We start from the raw sequence: 14958 nt of genomic DNA, 5'->3' as shown, positions 1-14958 counted from the left end.
TTCAGAAAAACATTTTCTTTATCGTGCCAACGTTTCGATCTTTATTGAGATCATCTTCAGGGCCTGGGATTTACAAACATTGTTTACATATTACAATTACATTTTGGGTGTGGAAAAGTGAATTTATACAATGCAGAATATATATATTTTTTATATATTTTGCATTGTATAAATTCACTTTTCCACATCCAAAATGTAATTGTAATATGTAAACAATGTTTGTAAATCCCAGGCCCTGAAGATGATCTCAATAAAGATCGAAACGTTGGCACGATAAAGAAAATGTTTTTCTGAAACCTACATCACATCAGACCGCATCTCACGATTTCTAAATAAATTTGTAAAAAAAAAAAGAAAAAAAGGTAAATTTGCAACCTCGTTGGAACAATTCACGCAAACGACACAACTTCTCTATTCAATACGCTTTCTAGCGGTATATCCACTTTTTAAATATATCGAACCAAAATGCAGACATTTTACCCTAAATGGGAAAAAAGTGGTGACCGTTTGAAATGTGAAGTTAATCTAATTAATTCAGCTTTCTACACTGTGCAAAATTTATTTCCAAACTTTAACTTATTAAAAAAGCAATAAATTGCACGAAATATCTACATTAAACAAGGACAAAAATAAAAAGAAGAACAACAATACAAAAGTGGTAAAATCTAACTTTAGCCTAATTAAAAAAAGGACAACACAAAAAGAAACAGTGAACAACCAAAGCAGAAAATATAAGGTGATTTTTTCTTTGTTTGAGTTTTTTTAAAATGAAATTTCTTGGGTTTCTTTTAAGGAACTAGACTATTAAACTCATTTTATTTTATTCATTTTTTTTATTAAGGTAAAGATGTGTTTTACAAATTCTGTATTGTTTTTCATTTTTTTCTGTGTTTAGCGTGAATATTTGGTTCAATTTTTTTTTGGTTGCAGAAATATGCTGAATATGCTCAAGCCAATGTAATGTGAACATTTGTTTATTATGGACAAAAAATTGCCAAGATGGCGAAAACAACGAAAGCTGACAAAAACGAAACTTTATTTTAGGATTGGAAATATCGTTTAAAATTACACGTACAACCATTTTGGAAAATTCTTCTTATCGACACAATTTCTCAGTTTTGGTGTTTCGATTAAACTTTAGAATGGTTCGAAAGGATTTGCAAATTTGAGAAAAACATACAGATATATAAGAGCAAAAAATTACAAAGATATGAAAATGAATGTTTTTAAATTATACAGTCCTTTCGGAAAATTATTAAGCTAGGGAATTAATCATAAATCAATATTTGTGTACTTTAAAAAAAAATTATTTCCATCGTGTTACAACAGCGCTAAAGCGCTACAAGTAACGCTAGGGTCTATAAATGTTATCTTATAATATTATAAGAGAGGATAATTAATCCATTAATTACACTCATAGCCCAACACTATTCACTTTTCTAGGGAGGAAAGGTAGAGGTTATTGGCGAATTGGAGGGTTGTCTAGAAGGGTCGGTATGAAACGTGTTGGACTAGGGGGTTGGAATGACGTTTCGAGGTTTTATGGTTTTTATATCGACTTCTTGAGGTTTCGAGGACAAACGGGATTTGGAGGCCTTTGGGGATATTAAAGTTGGATACAAATGAGCAATGGTTCAACAGATTTTCTATTGGAGTGACTGGATTCTTTGAAGGTCGGAACGCTTGATCGAACCAAAAAGTTCGATTCCCTAAGCCCAGAGAGATTGACCAGTGTATGTAGATAAGGTGTTTGTCTTGTAAGAACAAGGTATAGATCTGTTGTCAAATAATATTTTGAATAGTTCATACAGTTTTTTTTTTTTTTTTGTACAAATTGGGGGTTATCGGGAAAAAAGGGCCAGAGGCGACGGTGGGAATCGAACCCACGACCGCGGCGTGAGAGTCTCTCATGTTAACCACTCGGCTACCACGGTCCCCTGTCTAGTAGGGTTCTAGTCCTTTTTGTTGAGTTTGTGGGTCTCAAGTCGTTTGTCTATGTAAAATCAATAATAGTGTACATTGCTTCCTGTGAGAGGAATTGTTGTAGATTTCAGGGGAGGTGCTACGATTTCAATTGCTCTAGTCCTCCATTGCTTGAACCATTCTTCCAAAAGGGAGAGATCGCCTTGGTGGTTTCTGAAAGCCACTAATGGTTCTGGGCTTGCCGAAAGCATTGCGTCTACTTATGAGGTCTACTTTATTGCTATTGATAGAAATATCTTCAGTGTATACTGAATAGAGAATGGGACCTTGGATACTGCCTTGTGGCACACCCTCTTCGGAATAGTGGATGAAGGAGAATGATTTTCTTGAGCAAGTCCCGGCGCCACACTCGATCCTTGGCCTAACGTACAAAAAAAGCATCAGAGCAGTATTTTTTCCGCCCAAGGGAGTATGCAATGCCTACCCTGTGACACTGTTGAACGATATATTCAAAATGGGCCAGATGGAATGGCACTGGCCTGGACATGTTTTTTAGGTGGGGGTTTTCATGGATTTTATGGGCTCATGATGGGCCAATATGACGAAGGGAGATGCTGAGTTGTTTAAAGCTTGGGAATGGGTTTTATGACAGAGTTGTAATTAGTAGTAAGGAAAATTATAGCTCTCGCTTTTGATTCATCAATAACCCATTACTGCAAATGCGCACCAAATCTAAAACAGAATTTTTACTTAGCTTCCGGGTGTGGATTAAACTTCAGAATAGATTGAAATTGTTTGATCAAAAATTTTATTATTTTCTGCAAAGTGAAACAGTGAAGGTCAAATCCACGCAAAAATTAGTTGATTATGGCGCGTAAAAGCTGGAGTTAGGAAGAAAATAGCTGTTCACATTAGAATTTTGAATTTTCCCAAGGTTAATAACATGCACGTAGAATACACTCGGTGCTGTAAATCCCGAGAGCAGTTTCCGGAAGTTATATCTCCCAGGTTATATTTTACGGGGAACGACTGTCCCGAGGCGATCCCGGTTAGATATCCAGAATTTGATCGCCCCGGCTCCATAACTAGCTGGTTATTGATGGACCCACGTGCACGGGGCTATCAGCTGTTGCGGATCAGTTTGGCTAATGAATCTTAAACAAATTGTTTCCAGGGCTGATCGATCCCGGGGGGCAGTGTTTACAGAAGAGGACCGTTACGGGTCAGAGTTCCTAACGGGCACTTACGGGTAAACTGTTATTGCGTCGGGGGCGTGAACGAAATTGTGTGCAAAGGGAGAATAGATATTGCCCTTTAGACATCCAGCTAAATGATAATAAATAATCCGCAGTGTAAACAGTTTTTTCGCCCTTGGAAGAGCAATTAGATTCCAAGAAATAGTGATGTACTGAATGGGGTATCATAACAATAACAAAAATCATTACTAAATTGCTACTTATTAACTTATTGAAATATTTTTATGTCTAGGAAGAAAAAAAGTTACACAGTTACACAAATAACTTTTTGTTTAACTAACTTTTAAATAGAATTTAATGAATGGCATGGCTAATGCCGTCTTCCTGAGTTAGGATTAAAACAGAAAAGAAAGATTCACTAAAAATAAAGAAGAATAATAACTACACAATAATATACACTATTTTAAAAAAATGAGATTTATATAATAACAAAGAGGCGACCGAGGCCGCAACGGTTAGATAGTTGACAAGGCGACCCATCATTGTAAGGGCCCCGGGTTCGAATCTCAGAGGCCCTAAACTTGAACCCAGAGTAACAAATGGGCTTTTTTTTCAAAAACACCGACATGGGGTTTATATAATATATATTTGATATATTTTATTTGTTTTGTTGATATATTTTAGTTTTAGACTGTTAAATAAATATAAGAAAAGAAGATGATCCCGACCGTTATAGGCCTAATTACAAAGAGGCATAGATGGCACGTGACAAAGGACAAAGCTTCGTTCACGGTCCCGAGCAGCTGGCATTATCTCCAGGTCGGACACGCCGGTGTAGAAAGGACGAAATTCCACGGTCGAAATTGTAAACTGTTTTCGCCCTCTTGGGGTGGTTTTGATTGGAAAATTAAATTGCGAAGAATTTGCGGCCTGTAAAGTGGGGGGGGGCTGGGTTTAACTCGATTCCCACTCCAGGGAGGAGGATAACGACGTTTAAGTCTGATTTACATGACTGTAAATATAATACGGCTCTGTATTTACATTTCAAGAGGGGTTGGGCCGGAATCTGGGGTTTTCAAAGGGAGAATTAGTCACCGTTTTAAAAGCAATTAGGCCAAGAGGAACACTGACGTCACTTCTGCCTTACATACGAGAACTCTTAATTTCCAGTTCTTCTCTTGGACAACAAAACTTCCTGAGTTTATAAAAATCTAATGTGAATTTAAATATAAAAATCAAGTGAAAGAACATTTTTCTGACGTCATCGTCATTAGCACTTCTAATACATTTTTTTTCGAGGGGTATTCACGATCTGACCCTGTTAACTCTGTTAGGTTCTGTTGGATCGAGAAAAATGATGACGTAGACTTGTAAAAATCGGCTAGTTAACACTTCTCGATCCAACAGGCCAATGTTATGTTAGATCGAAAATATAGTCACATTGTCATCCGTTAGGGCGAAGGTAACCAACATGGCAGCTGTAAATTTAACAGCTGTTTTATGTTTACACATATTTTTATTCTTAAATAATCGTTAATTAAATCAGATCAATACATTTATTTTATTAATTTCTGACCTTTGCTTATACTCTCATTCATAATAGTTACATCCCCTAACCTATAAAGTTGTAGGCTGTTAGACGTTATGATACAGGTTAGGTATGTAGGCACGATTTGAAACATGTCATTTGTTAGTACTTTGCGAGGGCATAGATGGCATTTTGAATGAAAGAGTTGATTAATTTTTATTTGCTTTTGAGACATAAGGGGTATTCACGATGTTTGTAAGATGTTAACTCGTGTTAAATCGAATAGAGAAATGTCCAGTAAGATCGTAAACACCCACTTCTTTTCTTAGCATGTTAAATGTTAATTTTTCCCCAATGCTGCGCGTGGCGATTGGTAGAACCAAAAATAAAGCTATAACAACTTGTTGTTTGTTTTGGTTTTCTTTTGTGTTAAATTGTAATAGTAAAAGAAGAAAATTAATCAACTTTTTCATTCAAAATTCTATCTATGCACTCGAAAAGTACTAACAAATAAACCGTTTCAATTCTTGCCGACATACCTAACCTGTATCCTAACGTCTAACAGTCTACAACTTTGAAGGATAGGAGATGTATCTATTATGAATAAGAGTATGAGGGCAGGTCAGAAATTAACAAAACTAATTGTATTGCTTTGTTTTAATTAACGTGCATTTAAGAATAAAACTACGTTTAAAGAAAAAACAGCTGTTAAATTCATGGCTGCCATGTTGGTTAACCTACGCCCTAACGGATAGAAATGTGACTACATTTTCGACCTAACCTAACATTGGCCCTGGCCTGTTAGATCGAATGTTAACTAGCCGATTCTAACAAGTCTACGTCATCATTTTTCTCGATATAACAGGACCTAACAGAGTTAACAAGTGACAACCATTGACCGATATTCCCATCACCACCGATACGAACACCACAATTATATTCAACGGTCACCACAAGTTACATTAAAACATCATGGGAGAGTTAACAGGGTTAACACAAAGATCGCGAATACCCCCTTATATCGTCATCATCAAAGCCTATTTATTATGGGAAAACATAGCATACCTGTATATAGTACATTGTATAAAAAATCTTAATTAACCAACAACTGTAATATCTAAATGTACCATAAAAAATGAGAAAGAAAAGATGCAAAAGAGGCATATACTTAGACGTATGTTAAACGAGGTAACCTATACTATCACGTTGTTTTAAAATTATATATTATCTTACGATTAATTAAGGTTTCAGTTGAGATAAAAAAAGTCAATGGCACGAGCGGGATTCGAACCCACGATCTTCGGCTTGATACGCCGCTGTTCTACCACTTGAGCTATCGTGACCTCGATCCACTCGGAGACCAACTTCTCATCTCAACCACACCTTTTGAATTTTCCCTCCTTTTTGCCATTTTTCAATTATATTATGTTATGGGAATTATATATTATGTTGTATTTTATTGTTTTTAATTAGTTTTAAATTTTTTTTAATGTATAGATGTTGAGCTTCACCAAATTTATATAATTTGTTATAAATGCAGTTTTCCTCAAGACATATGTTTAACACTCATCGAGGTAGATTAAGAAAATATAATTGTTTTTAATTTTGTTTATAAATTGTGCAATATTTCCAACTGCTATGCTTTCCCATAATAAACAGGTCTTGATGATACAAAAGTCGAAAGCTCAGCAAAAACCGAAAGAATTGTCGTTCCGTTGTGACCTCGCCGAAGATCCTTTAACATAAATTTATGAGTCCTGCATGTTACATAAATTTATGAGTTTAATGAGTTAATATAGTTCCTTAAGAATGGCCTAAGTGGTCTAACGTCTAACTACCATTTGGCTGTCGAGCATGAGGGTGAAGAAGTTCCTGCCAATCGATTCCTTAGGAAAGAAAACGTTCCATCTTTGGGTCTACATTGGGGAGAATAAGTGGATGAGCTACTGCGGACATAAAAAATTGATTTATAAATAAGTGATGAAGGCGTGACAAGTAAATGACTGGCCGACCTCCCGTTTCAGGAGGGATAACAATATTTCCACCCATGACGGCCCTAATGTCATTTGGGCCACTTCGGCAGTCGGAGGGATGTAATTCTATACGTGTTGCAATTGGAGCGGCCCGGGGGATTCTTTACGCCGGTTTTCACCTCTAGAACAAAACCGCGGTAATGACTGTTGTTCTCGTTTGGCCGGTGGAAAAGGGGTGGGTGGAGATGGGCGACCCCTCAAATGACGCCAATAAAAGCCCATTCCTGAAGGGTCGATCGCCCCCCGGTAGTTAACCTAGGCCGGGTGGAATTGCCTCTTTACGCATTAGCTTGTCCGATTTGACGAAAAAACTACAATCTTGAGGGTCGGAATCTCAGTTTTATCCACCTGAAAGAATAAACGCGCCTTACCTTTGACAGACTTTGAGGGGAGGGGCTGGTCGCGGTTCCAGGGAGGATCCCCGTGACCGGAGAAATCCCGTAGTTTGAGGTAGGAGATGGTGAGCCGGATGATGGAGGCCTTGTCCAATTGGGAGGTGATGGCCGCCGGGAGAGGAAGCATTTTGGCCAACTCGTAGAATTCGTAGTTCTCCTTTCCTCGTCGGGACCTGGCCGCGTCCCGCGACTTCTCTTTCCGCAGTTCGAGGATACTGTAACAGAAAACCCAAATAAACTGTTAAAACCCATTGCATGGAATCAACGTATAATAGCATGCTAAAGCATTAAAAGAAAATTTACACCAAAATTTTACCTCTTGACATAACTAAATGACCACAAAATCTCTCGTTATCAATTTAACTTCAGTTAATAGTTCTGACAAATCTATAATCTATCACAATCTTTGTGAAACTTGAAAGCTTCAGCAAAAAATGCAAGATAACGCGATTAAAATATATCAACGTTTTCAATTAGAGGGACTGAGGTTGATGAGTTGGTTGCCGCGACGGTAGTTGGCCACTAGGTCCGTTATAATTACGTTGTCGCTGTTTTTGGTACTGTTCTGATCACACCCACCTAATGATCTCTAGTTTAATATGATACTCCATCCATACTCACTCTTTAAAAGGTGTTATACGAACAGCGCCGATTCTTGGCAACGGGTCATATCGAACAGTGTCTACCTTCTGTCATAGCAACACACTGAGAACTGAGAGAAATAAAAAGGCTAGAAACACATTCCAGGAAGATGAAAAATGCTGGCGAAAGTTATTGCTGAAATGGGGACGTATGAGTCCCCAAATATATTAGATATATGGAAGAGAGCTGGTTGTTATTGATCCTAATATTTAACAATCCTAACCACTGGTTCCAGTAAGATAACCATTTTTTCCGACATTCTGGCACTTAAGACCCTCGCACCATGCCAAATAAATGCAAAAATTATACGGAATTGAATAGAATTCCTGACAGAAGTTAGTGACACCAATGATCTGACCCTGACGTGGATCCCTGGGTATTTAGGGCATAGAAGCAATGAGAGGGCGAAATATTGTCCAAAAAAGGGAGCCAATATGAATTTAATCAATTTAAAAGAAAAACGCGTATGCTTTTGAGATTAATCCTCTAAATAGTACAATAGTTTCTTATATTAACTGCCTTCTCCGTATCAAAACTGGCGCCCTTCTCTGCCTCCAGGGGCGGTTTGTGCCTGAGAGTGCTATCAGGGGCGATGTTGAGCCCCTGAACGTTAGTAGAGCCCATTCCACTTTGACATCAGTTAAACATTTTCAATAATAACTATACATATAGTAACATCGAGAGGTAGCCCCGTGGCGTTGGACTTGATATGGTGGGGTTGGGGTCAGGAAGGGTATGGAGTATACAAAAAGATCTGTGGACTAAAGCTAAAGTCAAAAAATATGTATTCTCAGCCGCGAACCCTATTGCCTAGCACTTCGCCACAAAAAAAGGATACATTCAAAAATGGATCCTTGATGAATCCAAAGCCTGGTGGAACAACACCCCAGCATGAGGCACATGATGAGATTCATAGACTTACAAAGGAATTATTGGAAGATAACAAGGCACTGCCGCCTAAGAAGGGACCTCCTGCAAAAAAGGATAAATACTCCGTGGTACTTTTGAATTATGATTTAAACTAATGATCATTCAAATTTATTAGACAGTATCAGCCCAGATAGAGAGTAATTAGCCCTATTCTGTCATGCAGGAATAATGACTTATGAGTTTTCCCAAAAGGCGAAAAACAACCAACTCAAAGAAAAAGAGCGGCAGCTGAAATAAAGTGAGTTTTGGGAGATAACCAACCCAAACATGAAATGTACCATCAGGAACAGTTAGAAAAATACAATATAAACAGGAAAATTCCAGCTAGGGTTGCATTTGGTCAACTGTAAATACAATTAAAGGTTAAATTGATCTAAACAGATGCAACAAAACGCACTGATTTACAATAAAAAGTTTCACGAGCGGGATTCGAACTTACTACCTTCGGCTAAAAATGCCGCTACTCTACCACTTTAGCTATCGTGACTTCGATCCTCTCGGACAACAACTCTCTATCTGGACCTACAACCGTTCGAATTTTCCCTCTTTTTGCCATTTTCGCGGGTTCGAATCCTGCTCGTGAAACTTACTTTTTTATCTCAACCAAAACCTTACATAAAAAGAATAATTAATTGTAAGAAGTAACTTGGGGGCCGCGGTAGCCTAGTGGTTAAGGCGTCAGACTCTCGGCTAGTAGATCCGCCGGTCGTGGGTTCGATCTCCACCGTCGCCTCTGGTCTTTTTCTGACGCCTAAGGGGACCGGTGGCCGCAATTGAAAAAAATTGAGACGGCACACATCAATGGAAGGGGCGGGATCGGATTTCAGCGACCCTGAATTTGGTCCCAATCCCTTCAAAAATGAGTTCCTTCGATGGAACGGGGGCTCAAGTTCACATTTGTGTTGCGAGCTCTCCCCCAAAATATGGAGCCAGAGGATAAGTACAATAAGCTGTACAGCTCAGCTGCAGTGCTCAGGAGGGAACTCCTCCAGTCCCTGGTTAAAAAAAAAAAACTTGGTCAATTGACCACTAAAACATAAATGGATTAATATTTAATAAATAAAAGAAGTATCACATCATTAACAGCTCCCCGTGACCACTTCCCTGAGAATCCAATCCTGATTACACGACATTTGAAAAAAACGGCAAAAAGGAGGGGAAATTCGAAAGATTATACGTTGAGATGGGGAGTTGGTGTCCGAGTGGATCGAAGTCACGATAGCTCAAGTGGTGGAGCAGCGGCGTATCTAGCCGAAGATCGTGGGTTCGAATCCCGCTCGTGACACTGACTTTTTTATCTCAAACAAAACCTAACATAAAAAGATTAATTGATTGAAACATGAAACTTGGACAATTGGCCACTAAAACATAAATGGATTAATAATAATTTTGTAAATAATGCTTCTAAATATGATAGTACCAGAAGAAAAATTTAGCAATATTTTTTTCAAAAAAGAGAAAAATTTCAATATTTCTCAACAGAGTTTATGAAATAAAAAGTGGGATCATGTTAAGCAATCAGGTGGGGTTTTTTTTGCTACCAAAGAAGCAAAGGACTAATGTCAAACTTTCTTGACAATTTTGACCTTTGATTTTCTCGTCCAACTTAAATTAGGTAAAACTTTGTTAATATTACCATCCAATGTTTTGCTTTTCTCCACCGGATGCAGCTTTTCCTTTTGATTCCCCCGGCTATGGGTGGAACTAAAATGTCGCCCGTGCCGCTAAGTGGTGAACCCGGGTGGTCCCGAGAGCGCCCCGTTCCGCTCTGCCGGCCCGACGAGGATCCAATACTCTCTGTACATTTCGAAAAAGGCGGGGGAAAAAATCGAACTGTTTAATCCGATGGAGATAATCAAGGTTGGCCATAAGGCTAACAAGTTTTTTACTGGCAGTTGGGGCGCTACGTGGCCACTCTGGTGTCCACCGCGGCTGTTTTACGACGCCTCCTACCAATTGCATTAGTCAAAATTGGAAGGTTTTACAACTCGGAGTCAGCAAGGAGGTAAATTGGGACGAGGACACTTACGGAAAGAAGGGTGGCAGAGTAGAGCATAAAGTTGTTTACCTCCCTTCTCCTAAATGCATTCTTCGACAGTAAAGTCCACAGAAGAAAACTCCTTTTTCCGCCTTCTATGGTTATAACTCCCAGAGGAATTTCCTCTTTCTCCTCACTAACATGTAAATGCACAATTTTCATCACAAATTAATGCAAACAATACCAATATATAATTAGTTTTACGACAACAGCAAAATGGGAAACTCTGATATACAATGACAGACAAAAATTCCGCCCAATTGATTTTTTTCTCGATAAAAGAAAATTTTGCCCTTAATTTGTTTCATTGTTTTTACCAATAATATTTGTTTATGCTATGTTTTAAGTTGGGAATATCAGTCAGAGGTAAATACCCTTCCTTAATCCAAAACAAGGATAAAGGATTTTTCAATGTTTGGTTTACTTTTTACGGAATTTAAAATTTTTATTCAGTCACATTTGAATCCGGAAGCAATAATTGTTTAGTTTTCATCTTTGTTTTCTTAATTTCAATTTTCAAACTTAAAAATACCACTTAGTGCTGAGGATGTTGTGCCTAGCGTGGCACTTGTTGATGATGGACGTTCCATCAGGTATGCGGCTATTACAGTCGGAGTTCACTACGAAACACTGCGAGATGCCGTTAGACGTCTTCACGAAACTGGGTCCTACCATAGTAGGCCCGGTCTGGACACCCTCGAAGTACAGAACCACAGGATGACTGTCTTTTTGACTTTAAGAATTTTGCCAAACCGGCACCTCAATGTAGTTCAAGCGATTCATCAGCTCCAGGATGTTCGAGGTGTCCAAATTTCTGCACGCATTGCTCGAAGAACAGTAAATCTGTATGGACTGATGCCTTTTCGCCCCGTAAGAGGACCAGAATTGACCAGAACACACACAGTTGCACTGCTCGCATTTGCTCGAGAACACAGCCATTGGTCTTTGGACGATTGGACTACTGTGCTTTTTACAGATGAGTAATGTGCTCTACGATCTCCAGATGGGCGTGAAAGAGTGAACAAGACGAAATGAAAGGTACGAGGCTTGTACGTTTTTCCCAGAGCCAACCTTTTCAACGTAACTCAGTGATGGTGTGGGCGGGAATTTCAACTGATAGTCAGAAGGAGTTGGCTGTTGTTAGTGAAGGTTCTTTGACAGCCACTCGCTATGTGCATGGGATTTTGGAACATCATGCGTCGCCTATCTTCGATGAAATCAGCGACAATCCTACACTAATGCAAGATAGTGCCCGTCCACAGGTCGCTCCCATAGTACAAATGCACCTTCAACAGCCGGTTCTCGGGGTCCTAGTCTGGCCAGCCCGTTCTCGAGACTAGAACACCATCGACATTAATGGGATAACCTCAAAAGAGGAATAAGAGCACGTCCATCACTTCCACACATCTAAACGGAAAACAACACTTTGAGCCCTGAAGATGATCTCAATAAAGATCGAAACGTTGACACGATAAAGAAAATGTTTTTCTAAACCCTACCTCACACCAGACCGCATCTCACGATCTCAAAATAATCATTTTCATTTGTATTGTACTGTAAGGTCCAATCTACAAATACACGCAAATATAAACACATATGTCAAACCGTGAGAAACATTTACTTCAGATTTTTGTAGTACTCTTGACACATTCACACTAATAATTACATTCACTCTTAGTATGCACAAAAAAAGAAGCACATGAGATATCTATAAAGAAAAATATACAGTACAACGCTGTATCCTGCGAAAATTGGACCAAATACTCCCTACAAGAACAATGTTCATATCTGACGGCTTCCTACTCGTTCCTTTTTTTTTGTTCGAATGCAGGGCCGATGGATTCGAACCCGGGACCTTTACCTTACAGTGATGAGGGCCGTGTCAACGACTAAACCGTTGCGGCCACCGACGCCCCTTTATAAGATGTCAAGGAATGAATTCCTTAATTTATGTGAAATCGAACAACCTTTCTCCCCCAGGTTCTTGCGCTGTGGCACAAAAACCACCGCGGGTCGACCTCCTGGCCTATTCTTAGTCGGGCGATTATGAGCCTTCTTCTTCGATACTGATCATGCGAAAGCCATCAACCGAAAGACACAGTTTTATCTGTGGGGGGGGGAGGTGTTGAAGTTTTCACTAATCAGGATGTCAGTAGATCCAGGATACTGGGTTAATTAAGAAAATTTTCATTTTAACGGATTAAGAATTAGGCTATTTGAAAGTGTTGCAATAAATTTGATCTCCAAATAATCATCAATATATAAAAATATATACAAATCAAGATATAATACAAGTGGGTGGAATGTTTGGCCTGTCAGAAGATATCCTTTTGTAGAACCCTGAAGAAGGTACAATAAAGTTCCGAAAACTTAAAAAAGGTTTAAAATTAAAAATATTTTATTTGATCACATCTTTGATAACAACCAAGAAAACATCTGCATAAGTTGGTCGATAAATCTACAAAACATGTTACTTTATGTTCCTAAGCTTTTAAATGAGAACGTCTTTAATTTTTTGCTTTTTTTTAAGCACTGCCAAGAAATTAAAACTGATAAGGAGCATTAATTAATTTTAGTTTCCATTTGTTACAATCTTAATTAATCCCGTATAGTGCTAAATTGGAACTTTTGGTCGGATAATTGTCTCAGGGAGGATTGGGCTGTGTCAGGATGTCCATTGGTCCTTAGGGACTGACTGTTCTGATCAAGCCCCTTGCGCCCTTGATTAGGGCTCCCTCCTAGGGGCCATCACTTAGCCTCCTCCCGATTCCGATTGGGGAAAGAATCGTAAAATTTCGGACCTTTGATATCCGAGTTGGGCCCAATTTACGTCTCGGCCTTATCCAATCGGACCAATTTTCAACCTTCGAACTCGAGTTTGGATAAGGTGATAATTCTTCTCTTTCAATACTTGCTTTTCCAGTTGTAAAACGGCATTGGACGGGATTACCTGGCCGATAAAAACGATAAAACGACGAGGGAAAAGGGGAAATGATCGAGGGTGGACAATGTTTTCTCCCCTGGGTGCACTTCGTGTCCTCCGACCCCTTGAGAGATGTGATGTTTTGCTGGCTTCGAAAATGCCTTTATTTGACCTCTTTCTGACCGAAAAACAACTGTGCTGGACAACAAAAAGCCACCCCTAATCTTGAGTTAAGAAAATGTATACAATCTTTAAAATGTTTGGTGATTATTAGTGACCGTTAATCGATAATTATTCCGAAATCGTGAGATGCGGACTGGTGTGATGTAGGTTTCAGAAAAACATTTTCTTTATCGTGCGACGTTTCAATCTTTATTGAGATCATCTTCAGGGCCTGGGATTTACAAACATTGTTTTGTTAAATGTAAACAATGTTTTTAAATCCCAGGCCCTGAAGATGATCTCAATAAAGATCGAAACGTTGGCACGATAAAGAAAATGTTTTTCTGAAACCTACATCACACCAGACTGCATCTCACGATTTCGGAATAATAATCTTTAAAATTTGTAATCTGAACGTTCTACCAGTTTATGCGACAATAGGAACCAAATTTTAATAATTCCAAACTTCTCTCAAAGATTTGGTTAAGTAACTGTAAGTAAGTAGCTCGCTGCGTGCAAACTTCTTTTCTTGCAACTAATATGAAATATAACTCTGCTTCTGGTGGGGATTCGAACCCACGACCTCACGATAACACCACTCTGTCACGATAGTAGTAGAGCAGCGGCGTAGTTACCCGAGGGTCGTGGGTTCGAATCCCGCTCGAGGTACTAAATTTTTCATTTCATCCAAAACGTTACATAAAAAGGATTAATTAATTGAATGTAGATATTTACTTTCGTTTATATTTAAGTACATTCTCTCTCTCTCTCTCTCTCTCTCTCTCTCTCTCTCTCCTCTCTCTCTTTTCTCTATCCTATTTTCTCTTACTCTCACTCTCACTCTCTATAAGTATCTATATCTTTCCCTCGCTTTATGTGTCTATTCTCTCTCTCTCACTCTTTCACCTTCGGTCACTCGCTCTCACTCAATTCCTCAAAAAAACTCTAAAAACAAACTCTCAAGCTATCTCTATCTCTTTCCCTCGCGTTATGAGTCTCTCGTTCTCTCCCTTTTACTCTTCACGATATGTCAGTCACTTTCTCTTCCTGTTTTTCTCGTTATCTCTCTTTCTCTCTCTCTCTCTCTCTCTCTCTCTCTCTCTCTCTCTTTCGATCTCTCTTTATCATTCTCTCACTCTCATTCTCAAACAACTAACTATATCTCTTCCTTGCTTTATGTGTTTCTCT

General features: G+C 38.8%; 1 protein-coding gene across 1 annotated transcript in view; it reads right to left on the bottom strand.

Annotated features, from left to right (window-relative positions):
• The window catches only part of LOC106666335 (protein trachealess), a 73938-nt gene that overhangs the window by 36142 nt on the left and 22838 nt on the right, over positions 1-14958 (bottom strand). The window contains exon 2 of the mRNA XM_014393440.2: positions 7052-7290. Within this exon, the coding sequence (XP_014248926.1) occupies positions 7052-7290 (239 nt within the window). The remainder of the gene's footprint in view (positions 1-7051; positions 7291-14958) is intronic.

Source organism: Cimex lectularius, unplaced genomic scaffold, assembly GCF_000648675.2.
Source record: "Cimex lectularius strain Harlan isolate CLEC.00 unplaced genomic scaffold, Clec_2.1 scaffold62, whole genome shotgun sequence".
Classification (NCBI taxonomy): Eukaryota; Metazoa; Arthropoda; class Insecta; order Hemiptera; family Cimicidae; genus Cimex; species Cimex lectularius.
Note: the sequence above shows the minus strand (reverse complement) of the source record. Positions and strands in the feature narration are given on the sequence as shown.